This window comes from Pinus tabuliformis, chromosome 9 (assembly GCF_031772625.1).
Source record: "Pinus tabuliformis cultivar Carrire ecotype Pingquan chromosome 9, CPIR1, whole genome shotgun sequence".
NCBI classification, from domain to species: Eukaryota; Viridiplantae; Streptophyta; class Pinopsida; order Pinales; family Pinaceae; genus Pinus; species Pinus tabuliformis.
Window position 1 is genome coordinate 868,745,331 of NC_142307.1, and position 15,384 is coordinate 868,760,714.

Sequence of the window (15,384 nt, forward strand, 5' to 3'; positions counted from 1 at the left end):
TCTCAATGTAATAGTATCTGGATCAGTTTGTGAGATAATCCAATTGATAATGTTCGCACATGGGAAGGCGGGGTACCTGCATGCAATCTTGTAGAAGTGTGACTATTGGTCCTCTAAGTCTTCCTTGAAGTCCTCTGTAAAAGTATCCTTGATTTATTGTCATGTAAAATTGGTGCCCTACTCAATGAACAACTGAGTGTATGCATAAAATGAAAAGTTAATTGACACTTGCTCAACTACTTCCATAGTACTACTCTCGATAGTTTCCTTTGATGCAGCTCTCTTGGAGGCCATGTTAACTGTAATTTTTAGAGAGATGCTCAACAACTGTTGTACCCAAAGACATAGACGACACTCATGGCATGCAAATGTTAGCTTAAAACCAAAAACACTTCAAGATAAGATTAAGCAACAAATAGGGCTAACGTTTGGACAAATTGAGCAATTATGGTTCATAGAGGTGGCTGGCTTCCTGCTGGAACTGTGCACTGCATAGTCCCAACAGTTAGTGGGGGAGGCTTGCTGATTGGAACTACACAATGCGCAATTTAGTCTAGGCACAGGCCAAGAGAGACTACACATTGTGCAGTCTCAGTGGCTAGGACTGGGAGACTGGCTCTTGGAGCTGCGCAGTGTGCGGTTGGAGCCAGGCCAGGGCAGCCTCTGTGCAGCTCTAGAAGCCAAGGTAGAGGCCTTGAGCTCCCAAAATGTGCAATGCATGCAAGGGAAAGTGAGATTCGGGCAAGGGAAGCCCATATCTACCCAAGGGGAGTGTGAAAACGAGTATATTTTAAGGATGGTGTGATGCTGAGTGGAAATTTGACTAAGTGATGATGCATGAAAGTGAAACAAGTGCAGGAATTAATCAAGCTGAAGGAAAATGAAGCATGTGAAGAGAGTCGCCGCAATAATGACCATTAATGCAAAAACAGGGTAATGCATGCGACACTTGGGGAAAGGAAATGAAAAACTTAAAACAACACTTGTACAAGCTAAAAAAGGTTAAAATGCTAGCAGTCATTCAAAAAAAAAAGTGAAACAACACTCGCACAAGCTAAATAAGCAAAAGCGACATAACAAGCGGCAAAAGACTAGAAAAACAAAACTTACCCGAAAAAGTGACAGGTTCCTTGATCTCGTCGAGAATTCCATATCTCCAAGATCGAATGTGCAAATGAGCTTTGGAAGTGTCGATTAAATAGATTTGGTTGATTTAGGGTTTATGATGCGAAAGCCAAAAATCAAGGAAAAATCGACACTTGGCGGTAGTTTCTAAAATAACTCAAGTGCCTCTTTCGAACTGCTAAAAATAGATCCCTATTTTCTAGGGATTCTTTTTCATTTTTCCCTTTTGAGAAAATTTGCCATTCATTGCCTGAAGAGATCGCGCAGTTCTAGGAAGGATTGGATAGCTCACTAGCTCATGTACTGAACAACTTCTGAGCAAGAGGCTTTTGCATAATTTCTAGGCTCAATGGCTCTGGATTGCCTCTCGTGCTCTGCACAATTTCCCAACTGAAGGTTGGCTGTCAACTAGCTCTACGCAATTTTGGAGCTGAAGGCTCACTGTCATCTTGGACTGTGCAATTCTTTAGAGCAAGACCAATTTCCCTCAAGGATTCCGCAATTCTCTAAGGCAAGCTTGGAACAGGATGAAAACCAAGTTAAGAGATCGACTTTTGGGTTGGAAAACAAATCAAGTAAGCAAACACAAACCATGATGAAAGGGTGAGGCTCAATCAAAGCACACAAGTACCTGGAACAGTGCAAGATGAGCTGTTGTAAGTTAGCAAGGAGGCTCTAAAATGAAGCATAGGTAAAATTTTGGAGGGTGGTTGTAGCCACTACAACAGGTTTATAATATTAATACCTTGGATTTTTATTCCCACGGGTTCATAATCCATTGGGGTTTTAGTATTAATCCCTTTGGTTTATTAATATAATGGTCCATATTCCGGGGTTTAATATTACTCCCTTGGGTTTAATATTATTTCCTTGGGTTTATAATCGCTTGGGATTTTAGTATTAATCCCTTAGGTTTATTAATCACTTGGGTATATAATATCAATCATGGTTAACCTATTCTGTAAAATTAATCATGGTCTGACTTTGCATTGTGACAAACATTGTCTCAATATGAAAACTAACCATGGTCAACCATGGTTCAATGTCGCATTGCGACAAAGATTGTCTCGGTATGAAAGTCAATCATGCTTAAGCATGGTCCAATGTCACATTGTGACATTGATTGTCTAAGTATGAAAATCATCCATGGCCAACCATAATCCTTAGGTTCATAATCCTTTGGGGTTTGATTATTAATCCCTTGGGTTTATTATTCTATTGGGTTTATAATATCAAGCACTTGGATTTATTAATCTAAGCATCCAACCATGGCTGAGCATGGTCTGACGTCGCATTGTGACAAATATTGTCTCAATATGAAATCAATCATGGTCAACCAAGGTCATTCATGGTCAACCATGGTTAATCAAGGTTAATATGAAAATCAACCATGGTCAACTATGGTCAACATTGTTTATTTTATGGTTTATAATATTTACCTTAGGGTTTATATAACTTGGGTTTATAATATTAATCCCTTGGGTTTAATATTATTCCCATGGGTTCATAATCCATTAGGGTTTTAGTATTAATCACTTGGGTTTGTTATTTCCTTGGGTTTATTAATGTAGGGGTCCATATTATTAGGGTTTAATATTATTCCCTTGGGTTTAATATTACTTCCTTGGGTTTTTAGTATTAATTCCTTTGGTTTATAATATCAATCATGGTCAACCATGTTTTGTAAAATCAATCATGGTCTAATGTTTCATTGTGACAAACAATGTCTCAATATGAAAACCAACCATGGTCAACCATGGTTCAACGTTGCATTGTGACAAAGGTTATCTCGATATGAAAATCAATCATGCTTAAGCATGGTCCAATGTCGCATTATGACATTGATTGTCTCAATATGAAAATCATCTATGGTCAACCACGTTTATTTTAGGGTTTATAATATTTATCTTGGGGTTTATATACCTTGGGTTTATAATATTAATCCCTTGGGTTTAATATTATTCCCTTGGGTTCATAATCTCTTAGGGTTTTAGTATTAATCCCTTGGGTTTATTATTCTCTTGGGTTTATAATATCAAATAATATAAAGGTTCAACCATAGTCGAGCATGGTCCAACGTCACATTGTGACAAAGATTGTCTCACTATGAAAATCAATCATGGTCAACCAAGATCAATCATTGTCATTCATGGTAAACCATGGTTAATTGCAATCAATATGAAAATCAACCATGGTCAATCATGGCCACATTGTGACAAACATTGTCTCAATATGAAAATCAACCATGGTCAACCATGGTCTAACGTCGCATTGTGACAAAGATTGTTTCGATATGAAAATCATTGATGCCCAAGCATGGTCAAACATGGTCCAACGTTGCATTGTGACATTGATTGTCTCAATATGAAAAACAACCATGGTCAAGCATGTTTATTTTAGGGACATTGAGTCCATTCATGCTCAACCATGATGCAACGTCACATTGTGACGAAGATTGTCTCAATATGAAAATAAGCCTTGGTCAACCATGGTCCAACATCACATTGTGACAAAGATTGTCTCGATATGAAAATCAATCATGGCTAGTTGTGGTCCAACATCGCATTGTGACAAGGATTGTCTCTATGAAAATCAACCATGGTCAACTATGGTAAACATTGTTTATTTTAGGGTGTATAATATTTATCTTAGGGTTTATATACCTTGGGTTTATAATATTAATCCCTTGGGTTTAATATTGTTCCCATGGGTTTATAGCCCATTTGGGTTTTAGTATTAATCCCTTGGGTTTATTATTTTCCTAGGTTTATTAATGTAAGGGTCCATATTCTTAGGGTTTAATATTATTCCCTTGGGTTTAATATTATTTCCTTGGGTTTATAATCCCTTGGGTTTATTAATCACTTGGGTTTATATTATCAATCATGGTCAACTATGGTGAACCATGTTTTGTAAAATCAATCATGGTCAATCATGGTTCGATATTGCATTGTGACAAACAATGTCTCAATATGAAAACCAACCATTGTCAACTATGGTTCAATGTCACATTGTGACAAAGATTGTCTCAATATGAAAATCAATCATGCTTAAGCATGGTCCAATGTCACATTGTGACATTGATTGTCTCAATATGAAAATCATTCACGGTCAATCATGGTCGACCATGTTTATTTTAGAGTTTATAATATTTATCTTAGGGTTTGTATACCTTGGGTTTATAATATTAATCCCTTGGGTTTAATATTATTCCCTTGGGTTCATAATCCCTTGGAGTTTTAGTATTAATCCCCTAGGTTTCTTATTCTCTTGGGTTTATATTATTGTCTTTGGTTTATATCCGTTGGGGTTTTAGTATTGAACCCAAGGGTTAATAATAAAACCCCAAGGTATTATAAACCCAAGGGACTAATATTATTGAATCCAAAGGACTAATTTTATAAATCCAAGATATATAAGCCCTTAGATGACCATGATTTATATTGAACCTAAAAGATTAATATTATAAACCTATGAATAATATTATACAATAAGAATATAAATCCTTAGATTAATATACCCAACAAATTAATATTAATATTCCCTTAGATTTATAATATTAAATAATTATTATTAATTATAATGATAATAATAATAATTTTATTATAATAATTTTTTTATACTATTATTTGTATTATTATATATTTATCCATAATAAACACAAATAAAACCAATAAATACAAATAAAAACTTAAATTTAATTGTGCTTTAAAGAAAAAAATTATTTTAATTTAATACTAAATAAGTTATTTATGATATTTGTACCTAACAAAAGTATGCTTATGTAATATCTGACTCCTAAAAAAATACTACAACTTTCATGCACAAATTAGAGTATTTACTTGTCTGCACGTTTGGAATTATCTGTTACTTCCATTTTGAAAAATAACTGTTTGACTGGAAGCTGATTCTTTTCTTCTCTTTGTATTTTGCTTTGCCTATTTTCTTCTCTTTGTATTTATCTTTTGCATTCAAATATTTCTCTTTTTCTTTTAATGACGAACGATTTCTCTTTTTCTTTTGACATTTACAGTAACTGTTCTTCTTTCTTCTTTTGACGTTTATTGGAATTATTAATCTCCCTCTTTATTCGGTTGCTTTTGCTTTCTTAGCCAAGCCATTTCTGTCACAGACGTAGGTATCAGGCAGGGAATCAAGATAACCATATTTGCAACAGCGTTATTTCTCCCCATATATATGGTAATCATTCATCATTCCTCCTCAGAGTCCTCTTTCCCCGAAATGATTGCATTTTTTTCTGAGCAATATTTGTTTTTAGATTGGCTAACTCAAGTCTCTGAATCAGACTTAATTTGTTTTGAATTAATATTAATGATAATTTTGCAAGAAATACCTTAACCGTACACCCATTTACTCACTGTACTCCACAATACCAATAGACTTTTTCATTAGCATTCATATTTATATTGTGCTTTCCAATTTCTCTGCTGCAAATTAAGTTATGGCTACCGATATTGTTAGAAGAGCAGCAAGCGCGGTAAAGAGAAGCAGCGTTATCATTGCTCCTCTCATCAGGCAGATAGATATTGTAATTTACATGGATGAAAACCGACTTCTTCTGGAAAATCGGTTAAGTCGTGCGAAGGACCTCTTATTTGATATTAAAAATGAATTCGAAGATCAGCGTAAAGGAACCCCAGATACTGTGAGAAATTGTTTGGAAAGGATGCAGGGTGTCCTTGAAAATGGGAGAAATCTGATGGAACGTTCCCGAAGACAGAAACAGAAGTGCTTTGGTTGGCTCTTCTGCAACCCCAAACTGTCTAGAGGAATCAGAGATTGGAAGACAGAGTTTGATGAGCTTTTTCAAGAGCTCCAATCCAGCTTTTTACTATCTGCCAATGCTCCACAGACTGAGGAACTTCAAGAATATGGGCTTTTTGGATCAGGGATTATATCTGCCCAACTTCAGCTGCAGAGGTGGCTTACAGAATCTCCCGATGTTCGCCTGATTGGAGTGTATGGGCTGGGTGGTATTGGGAAAACAGCGTTGCTCAGAACCGTGTACGAATCCCGCAAGGTTAGTGGCTTCTTCCATGATCTCATCTGGGTCACCGTTTCTCAATCCTATACAATTCTGGACTTGCAGAGCTGTATTGCTCAGAGAATCAAATTAGGCCTCCCAAGCAATTCTGATGTCAATAAGCGCAAGATGGAGCTGTCTGCATATTTCAAGAAGAAGAGATTCCTTTTGATTTTGGACGATGTGTGGAGTGCAGTGAATCTGAAAGATTTGGGCATGGAATTCGGCGAGGGGAACGATTACAATGGCAGTAAAGTAGTATTCTCTACTCGGAACAGAGATCTGATTGTAGAATTGAATGCAGATGAGGCAATGAGAGTACAACCCCTATCCTCCGAGGAAGGATGGGAGCTGTTTTGCAGAGTGGCGTTTAAAGGCGTGCTTGTTCCGCATGACACAGATGAACATACTGCGAGGCAAGTTGCTGCAGAGTGTAAGGGTTTGCCTCTGGCCATAAATGTAGTAGCAGCATCCATGATTGGCAAAACTGATGTAGATGAATGGAAGCTTCTTTTATCTCATATGAAAACAATTCCCAATTTTCCCACTACTCATCCTCGTTTAGATCCAGATCTGTATCAGCAATTGAGATGGAGCTATGATAGTTTACCCAATGTTGGCCTGAGAAATTGTTTTCTGTATTGTGCCCTGTTTCCTAAAGATGAAATAATTGAGGTGGACAACCTGGTGGGTATGTGGACCTCCGAAGGGCTTGTTAGCATGGACAGAGGGAGAATTTATGTACAATTTCTAGTAGATCGTTACCTGTTCGAGCCACACTGGGACTCTCATGAAGACCGCCTGTTGCAGTCAGGAAAACAGAATTTTTCCAGAGTTACAGTTAACAATGTTCTCCATGAAATGGCAATCTACATCGGAGAAAAAGAGGAGAACTGTGTCTTTAAAGCTGGTCAAATGCTTCAAGAGTTCCCCTACATGGATGCTCACGAATATTGCAAAAGAATCTCAGTTTTTCGCAATAAAATTACAAGTATGCCGAGGGAACTGAGATGCCCAAGACTGGTGAGTCTAATCCTGACTGAAAGTGTGAAATTGGAACATGTTTCAGAGGCCTTTCTTCAAAACCTGGCCTTTCTTAGGGTTCTTGATCTGTCAAAAAGTCCAATAAAATTGCTGCCAAGGTCATTGTGGCAACTCAAAGAACTGGAGTTTCTCAATTTGAGTTCGACCGAAATAGAACATGTACCTGAAGCTATCAGTAATCTCTCTGGGCTTCAGGTTTTGGATCTTTCAGTATGTACAAAGCTAAAATCATTGCCAAGTGAGATAGGAGGGCTTGTAAATCTGAAGCACCTCTATCTAGATTCCTGTGACAGTTTATCCGAAATTCCAGATGAGCTTTCAAGGCTCTCTAATGGTGACTGCAGCTTTACAAGGTTTAGCTCTGCCAGAATTGAAGTGGATTTGATTAATGTATAGAGTGGAGGATTAATCCTGTAAACAACGAGTGGCAGTGTAGTGAGTTCACTACCTCACTGCTGTGATTTTGGTTCTCTCCACCTTTGAGGTGCTAAATACTCTCTGCAACTTGAACAGTCTGAAGGCAACTTCCAATTTAACCTTGTGAAACATTTCATTGTTACAAGTTTGTCAGAGTTTCTCACTTTTTTGCCATGGCTATTGTTGTGTCCCAGTTGCTCTGATTATTATTACAGCTTTCCAAAACAGCGTGTTGAACTTGATGCCATGTAATATTATGTTTAGTTGAATTTTATATATATAGAAAATAAGTATAGTATTTTTTTAATATTATATTTAATTTTGAATGGGTGTTTATGAATACTATCAATTCTATTTGAAAATCAGAATTGTGTCATTGACAATTCTTTTAGAATCAAGCATTAACATGTTAAAAAGAAAACATGTAGCGAGGGAAATAATGTTAGGTAGCCAGGAATCTTTTTAACATAGAACATAGATGTTTTTCTATGTAATTTGAAAGGAAAGTTGTCACTATGTTATGTTTCAAAAAACATTATAGCATATGTTTTGCATTGGTTTTTTTTATTGTATATAGATTATATAGGGATAAGATTCATGGCTTCATGCTAAAGGCTTGAGTTTATATTGGGTCATTGCAAGTAGCTGATATAGTTTTATCCAATGTGAGATTTATAAAGGAAGTAAGGCAAAAATCAATGGAAAGAGGTAATGATCCATTATTTATTCAAAACGTGTGGTGTTAATTCCAATCCTCATTCTAGTTCTCTTATTCCAATCCTCATTCTAGTTCTTCTAGCAAATGCCCCTTTGACACCTCAAATAGCTCATGTGAGTAAGACCTTCATTGTCAAGTTTGGCTTAGAAAGAACAACCTTAGATTATTTTTAACTATAGCTGCATCGTTAATGAGTGTAATGTACATCATTATGCTGATTTTGAAGCTCTTGGGACAAGATGATGAAATTTCGTATTTGCCATCATGATGTCTCCACTAAATTTGCAGGCATATATATTTGAAGTGTCTATCTATCATGTGTTTGTCAAATGTTTAGACTATTGATTTTGTGCTCCATCTCTTTGAGTTGGATATTCTTTATTTTTATCATAGACTAGTTTGTAGTTTTATTATTTCACACAAATTAGTAGTCCAATTTTTGTGGTTGTTTCTTCTTTATTTTATAGTTATACGTTCTTTAATTTTTAAATATTTTTTCCCTCTTTTCCATACATCATCCATCCCCTAGTCAATCCATCCACCACCACCACTAAAAAAATTACAAGAAAATAAATTAAAAAGAAAAAAGGAAAAGAAAAAGTATGCACCCATGCATTGTATGGTCAATGCATCTCATAGAGAAGAAGATCAACTATATTGATCATTTACCTTGTTTTGTTGAAGTGAACATGGAGACATAGCAATGGCATTGATTAGAAACTATGTAAGACCACTTAGACATGGTTGGAATGGTTAGAAGTGCCAACCTTTCTTAGAAAAGGGGTTGAGAAGATGAAATTAATGTTGGATTAAGATATAAGAAATGGCCAAGATGGCCAAGAATAACATATTTATGCAGCTTGCTCCTACTTAAAGGGTTGGTGGAATTATTGATCACAAGGGAGACTTTGTGAAAAAGACATGTGAAGAGACCAAATTTCTCATTATAATTCTAGAAGGAATCAAACACTCCTGAACACATTATAAGTGTTACTTGAAGCCTAATGTTTGGTGTTCTTGTTCGGTTATGTTATTTATTCTCTAATTTTAATGGAATATTCTATCAAAATTTAGATATAAGAACCATCTAGGTCTAGATGCATATCATTTAGTCTTTCCAAGTAAGACAACTGCCAAATTGATGTTAAATTAAAGGTTATATTTGACTAACCTATCCTTGATCTATAAAGAGGCCCATAGGGGTGTTCATTGATCCAATCAAAAGAATTCAAGTTTTCCACTTCATCAATTGTTAACAAAACCTTGTGATTTGTCAAATTTTTAGATCAATTGTCATCATTTGGAGGTGTTTCCTATAGTACTTATCTCTATCTCTTTTAAAATATTAAGTTTGCATGCATTTGAGGTTGGCATATGATTGCAATGTAATTTATTGTACATTCTTGGGTAAATGTGTTATTTTTGTAAATCAACAATCATGACTTATATTGTTACATGACTTGTTGGTTGACAGGGATTTTACGTTTTAGTTTTTAACACATGTATTTTACATGTCACATTGTATTGTTGTAATAGAGTAATATAATGGTTTGGGCTTATGAAGCCTTTGGTTTCTTGTTCTCGTGGAGTAGTTGAGATCATAGCTGTAACTACCTCTGTTATTGTGCTTAGTTACTAGTTTTAGGATCTTATTGAGATTTTCTCTCTTAATTTGTTGAGTGGGTTTTCTAGATGTAGAGTTATAAAAGCTTGTGCTAGGCTTAAAAAAAAAATAGCCAAAGATTGGTTGTTTCACTTAGGTGTTAAACTCAAGAGTGGGATTTCCCATATCATTGGTATCAAAGCTTTTCGATCCAGTCACAAGTTTGGGTATTTTCTCTTTATTTCTCTTTCATATTCAATTTGAGTTTTGGTTTGATTTTACCAAGTTGCAACTTCCTAAAAATATTCTAAGTTGTTTTGAGGTGCAATCTCTATTGTTCTTCTCCATGAATTTACTTATTGTATTACTTATGAGGGTTTGGCATTTGATCTTTTTAATTGGATATAGATCGCTTCCACAACCAATTCATGCCAAGGTCCCTATTGTATTAGATAATTTGTTTTGTAAGGAATATTTCCCATTGTGAATTTAGAATTGGATCTCAACATTGAATTCATAAAATAAATTTCGAGACATGTTTTCTTTGCAATTTCACATGATAAAGTCTCTCTCATAAATCCTATGATCAACCTCATAGTTTGATTTTTTCTCTCATAAATATTGTGATATATTTCTCTCACATAGATGGTTGGTCTCTTCTTTTTATTTATTTCTTGTTGCACTCATTGGGAGATATGTTGAATTCTAATCCCACGTCAAACTCTTTCTTTTGAAATATTTTGAAATTGATATCCACCACTAGCCTACACCACCTACCTTAGCACTTCTAGCTCCTGTAACATTTGTTTGCTATCACAATCCACCCATGATCCATATTGGATCATCATATTATTTTTCATCTGTATTGATGCTTTCAAGGTGGAAAAATGAGATAAATCAAATTATATGAGTAGTTTTAGTGGTGAGACCCAGTTTGTGGAATTGGGGCCAAAAACCTTCTAGGGCCCGGTTGATGCCTTAAATGGCATTTTGAGGGGTAAAAAATAACCACTTGAACAATACCCTTTGGCACTATTCTACAATTGAATACCTTTCCAATGATGTAAGAATCTCTTCAATTGGAGTTCAAACAAAATTTATGCCTCTCATAAGCTGACCTATAATGATTGACTGCCATAATTTGAAAGGATGCCACGTCAACCCCCATTATTCATGGAAAATTGGCTAGCCATGTAATCCCTATGAATAAGACTCTAGAAAGGTCAATTTGTAACTCATATTAAGGGTTGAATGGGTCAAATTTAACCGCTAATTAGTGTAGAAATTCCTTGTAGATTCAAACTATAGATTATAATATGCTAAAACAATTGACTTGAATCTACTCTACTCATCAGCGGAAACAATCACTAATCGATGAAATCATGAAGCATAAAAGAGAAAGAATTCAATCACACATAACGAAATAATTTTCTGGGGAAAGCCACAGCTAAAATCCCCTACTATCTGTATATTACATTAATGAGAAAATATGAAAAGATTACAATGCTTTTCTCAAGCCCGAGCAACCTTTGCACTATCTCAATCTATCTCACTGCTTCCTAGACAAGCTCAAGCCAATACTTAGCCAAATATTCTTCCTGCTAAGCTCTTATTTCCTTGCAAATTTTCCTACGGAATTAGCCCATATTTAATTGGGAAATCCCATAATTATGAATTGCGCAATCCTCATAGGCCTTCCTCTGGTTGCATGCACCACCTATATAATTCAGAGGATTATAGAAATTATAGTACATTGTCCTTGAACTCCAATCTCAACTGGGTCTTTCTCTGATCTGACATGCATGAGTTAATTATGAGTGAATCTTCAGTTTATTGGTTGATCAATGATGATTACACCCCACTACTAGATCTCCCACTAATTCCTCCATCTGTTGGAACTAGTTTAATTGACTTTAACTCAGTTAAATTGAATTAAATAATTACAACTCAAAATAAACTCAACCAAGGATCCTAAAAAGTAGGAAACACTCTACATGACTCTAGTTAGACCCTCAACTCAAATTAACTGAGCCAACTAAGTCAAATTAACTTAGTTAACTATTACAAGTTGTCATGAGATGTGGAATTACAATTTAATTCTTAATTTAATTCAAGGAAAAAATTAAAGTAGGATTTTCTTGTTACATTTTCAACACTCCCTCTCAACAAGAAATGGATTATCTGTTACCCCGATCCTACCTTTGTTAAACTCGAATTTGCATCTTGACAATGCCTTTGTCAAACTATCTGCATCCATCTCCTCTGTAGGAATGTATTATAGCAACATGATTCTCCTTTGCACATTGTCTCATAGATGGTGATATCGAATGTCGATATGATTGGGCCGATCATGAAAAACTGGATTCTCATAGAGTTTAATACAAATCTTACTGTCACAGTAAATCATTGTAGGATCCATCTACTAACCAAATAACCCAACAAGGATCTTCCTCATCCAGATAGCCTCACAAGCTGCTTGACTAGCAACCATGTACTCTGCTTTTGTTGAACTGAGTGCAACTGATCTCTGCTTCTTGTTGTACCAAGAAACTGTTGTTGACCCAATACTGAAGATTCCCCCTAATGTGCTCTTTTTTTCGGATGGAATCCCTGCCCAATCTGCATCTGTGAAGCCTTGAAGCTTCACTCCCTTTGTCTGTTTGTACCAAAGACCAAACTGAGTGGTGCCTCTGAGGTATCTCAACACATGTTTAGTTGCCTTCCAATAATGTTTGGTTGTGTTAGACTTTAAGCTTCTGTGGTAGATTTTTGGAAAAGTATGATCCAGATTATCCACAATATTATGTTCAATATGTCGACATTTTGAACCCCAAAGGGGGTCCATCATTAGGACAAAAAATGATAGATTATGAATGATAGATTGATTGAGAGAAGAATCTTCTGACCAGAACAGATAAATAAAAATATGATATATTCAAGTAGAAGTTGACTAATTTAATTCAAGAGGAAGCCAACTAATTTAAAGACTAAACTACATATATTATTCATTATTCATTATTATTATTTAAATAATTTTTTTTTTTTTTTTTTTAATTAAATTCGTTATTATTTTAATTTTTAATTTAACCTAATAACTAATTAATTCTAATGAGGCAACAAATTAATAAATAGGATAAGTTTATTTTATAAAGTAATAAGTTTATTTTGTTATAATTTGTTTTTAATTTTTTTTGTATAATTAGTTTCTAATTTTTATTTAGTATATAAATTTTATTTTTTATTTTCTTTCTATTACTTTTGTAACCTACTTAATTATAATTAGTTTATTTTAATTTAATTTCAAATTTTTATTTTAACCTAAATTCGAGGTATAACCTCACAGGATGGAACTAGCCTCTTTTTCATTTTATCATCAATGTTTGGTTGGCTTAAACATGGCTTGACTATGCTGGTTAACTGCAAAACACATGTCTGGTCGTGTGTTCAACAAATACATAAGTGAACCCACAAGTTGTCTATAAACAGTAGCCTCCACTACTTCATCTGAAGTAGCATCTTTCTTCCTCCAATTACCTGCTAAAGGAGTCTCCATGGGTTTGTTGTTCTTCATGTGGAACTTCTTCAGTATCTCGTTGGGATACTTTCCATGAGATACAAATAGTTTCTGATCTCCTTGCCATACATCCATACCAAGAAAGTAATGCATGATCCCCAGGTCCTTCATCTCGAATTCTCTTGCAAGGTCCTCTTTGCAAGATTTTATCAGCTTCACATCACTTGTTAGAATCAAATCATTGACATATAATACTATAATCAACAATTTACCTTCAACCACAATATGGTAAAGGTTCGCATCTTCTTCACTTTTAGTGAAGCCCAACCCGTTGAAATAGCTGTCAATCCTAGTGTACCAAGCACAGGGTGCTTGTTTTAGTCCATACAATGCTTGCTTGAGTCTACACACATGTGAATCTCTGTTGAAGGTCTCAAATCCTTCAGGCTGCTCAATATATACCTCTTCCTCAATCACACCATTGAGAAATGCTGTATTCAAATCCATATGATGTATCTTCCATCCCATCTACATTGACAGTGCTATAATAGATCTCATTGAAGGGTACCTTGCTACTAGAGAAAAAGTCTCATCATAATCAATTCCCTCCACCTGAGAGAATCTTCTGGCCACAAATATGGCCTTGTGTTTCTCCACACTCCCATTTGATGCTTGCTTTACCTTGTAAAGCCATTGGGGTCTTAGGACCACTTTCCAAACATTGTTTCTGATAATGGAGTCATACACCGATGACATCAACCCATACTGGTTGTTGCATTGATTCCTTGAATGAGGATGTATCAACCTCTACACTCGTGCTCATCAGATCCATGTAGCCAGTGTATCGATCTGGGGACCTCCTCTTCCTGTGCTGTGATGTGGGTGTCCCCACATTCTCTCTAGCATCATGCATCAATCTGTCAACCTCTCTAGTGTGCTTCCTTCCATCTATTGAAGTCTCTACTTGAGTGGGTGTTTCCACTCTCTTCTCCTCTGCATGTGGCTGCTCTACATCATCTTGAGGTTCCTTCTTTGGAGCTAAAAGTTCCTCATCTACATGTAAATGAAAATCCCTCTCAAGGGAACATTTCATGGCCTTCTCTTCATCGAACTTCACATCTCTACGAACCATTGTCATCTTGTTGGATGGCAGGTACACCCGATAGTTGTGAGGTGTATCAGTGTACCCCACAAATATACCCAACTCAACTATTGGCTCTATCTTTTTCCATGCATTCTTGGTAACATGAAATTAGACAGATGAACCAAATATCCTAAAGTGTGCCACATTTGGCTTCTTACGTAAAAAATCTTCTTCTGGTGTACTCATCGCGAGAATTCAACGAGGGATTCTGTTCTGCAAATAAACAACTGTGTTGCATGCTTCGGCCCACAAGTGCAACAATAGGCCCTGATCATGTAACATCGCCCGTGAAGCTCCCACAATACTTTTGTTATTCTTTTCATCCAATCCATTATGTTGTGGGTTATGAGGTGTTATTAACTCTCGTTGAATGCCTTCTGATGCACAAACATTATTGAATTCATTTGACACATATTCTCCATCGTTATCACTTTTGAGAGATTTAACTTTCCTGCCAGTATATTTCTTGACAAGTGCTTTAAATTCAAAAAATTTAGCGAACATCTGATCTTTCTTCTACATGAAGAAAATCTAGCACTTACAAGAAAAAATATCAAAAAATATTACATAATACCTATGCTTGGTTGTGGATGTTGTTGAGAATGGTCCACACACATCAAGTGAACTCTATCAAGGATCGCTTGCACTCGATTGCCTTTATCATGAAAGGAAGCTTTGGTGTACTTCCCCAATGTAAACCCTTTGCACGTGTCTCTCTGCTCTAGTGTACCCTTGGGAAGTCCTGTAGAAATTTTTTGCATGATCTTCAAAGCTC

General features: G+C 35.7%; 1 protein-coding gene across 1 annotated transcript; it reads left to right on the forward strand.

The window, feature by feature from the left end:
• Positions 1–5,587: 5,587 nt before the first annotated feature.
• On the forward strand, positions 5,588–7,609 carry LOC149151541 (disease resistance protein UNI-like). Its single transcript, XM_089443190.1, has one exon. It carries the CDS (start codon positions 5,588–5,590, stop codon positions 7,607–7,609), a length of 2,022 nt encoding a protein of 673 aa, XP_089299316.1.
• The last annotated feature ends 7,775 nt before the right edge of the window (positions 7,610–15,384 follow it).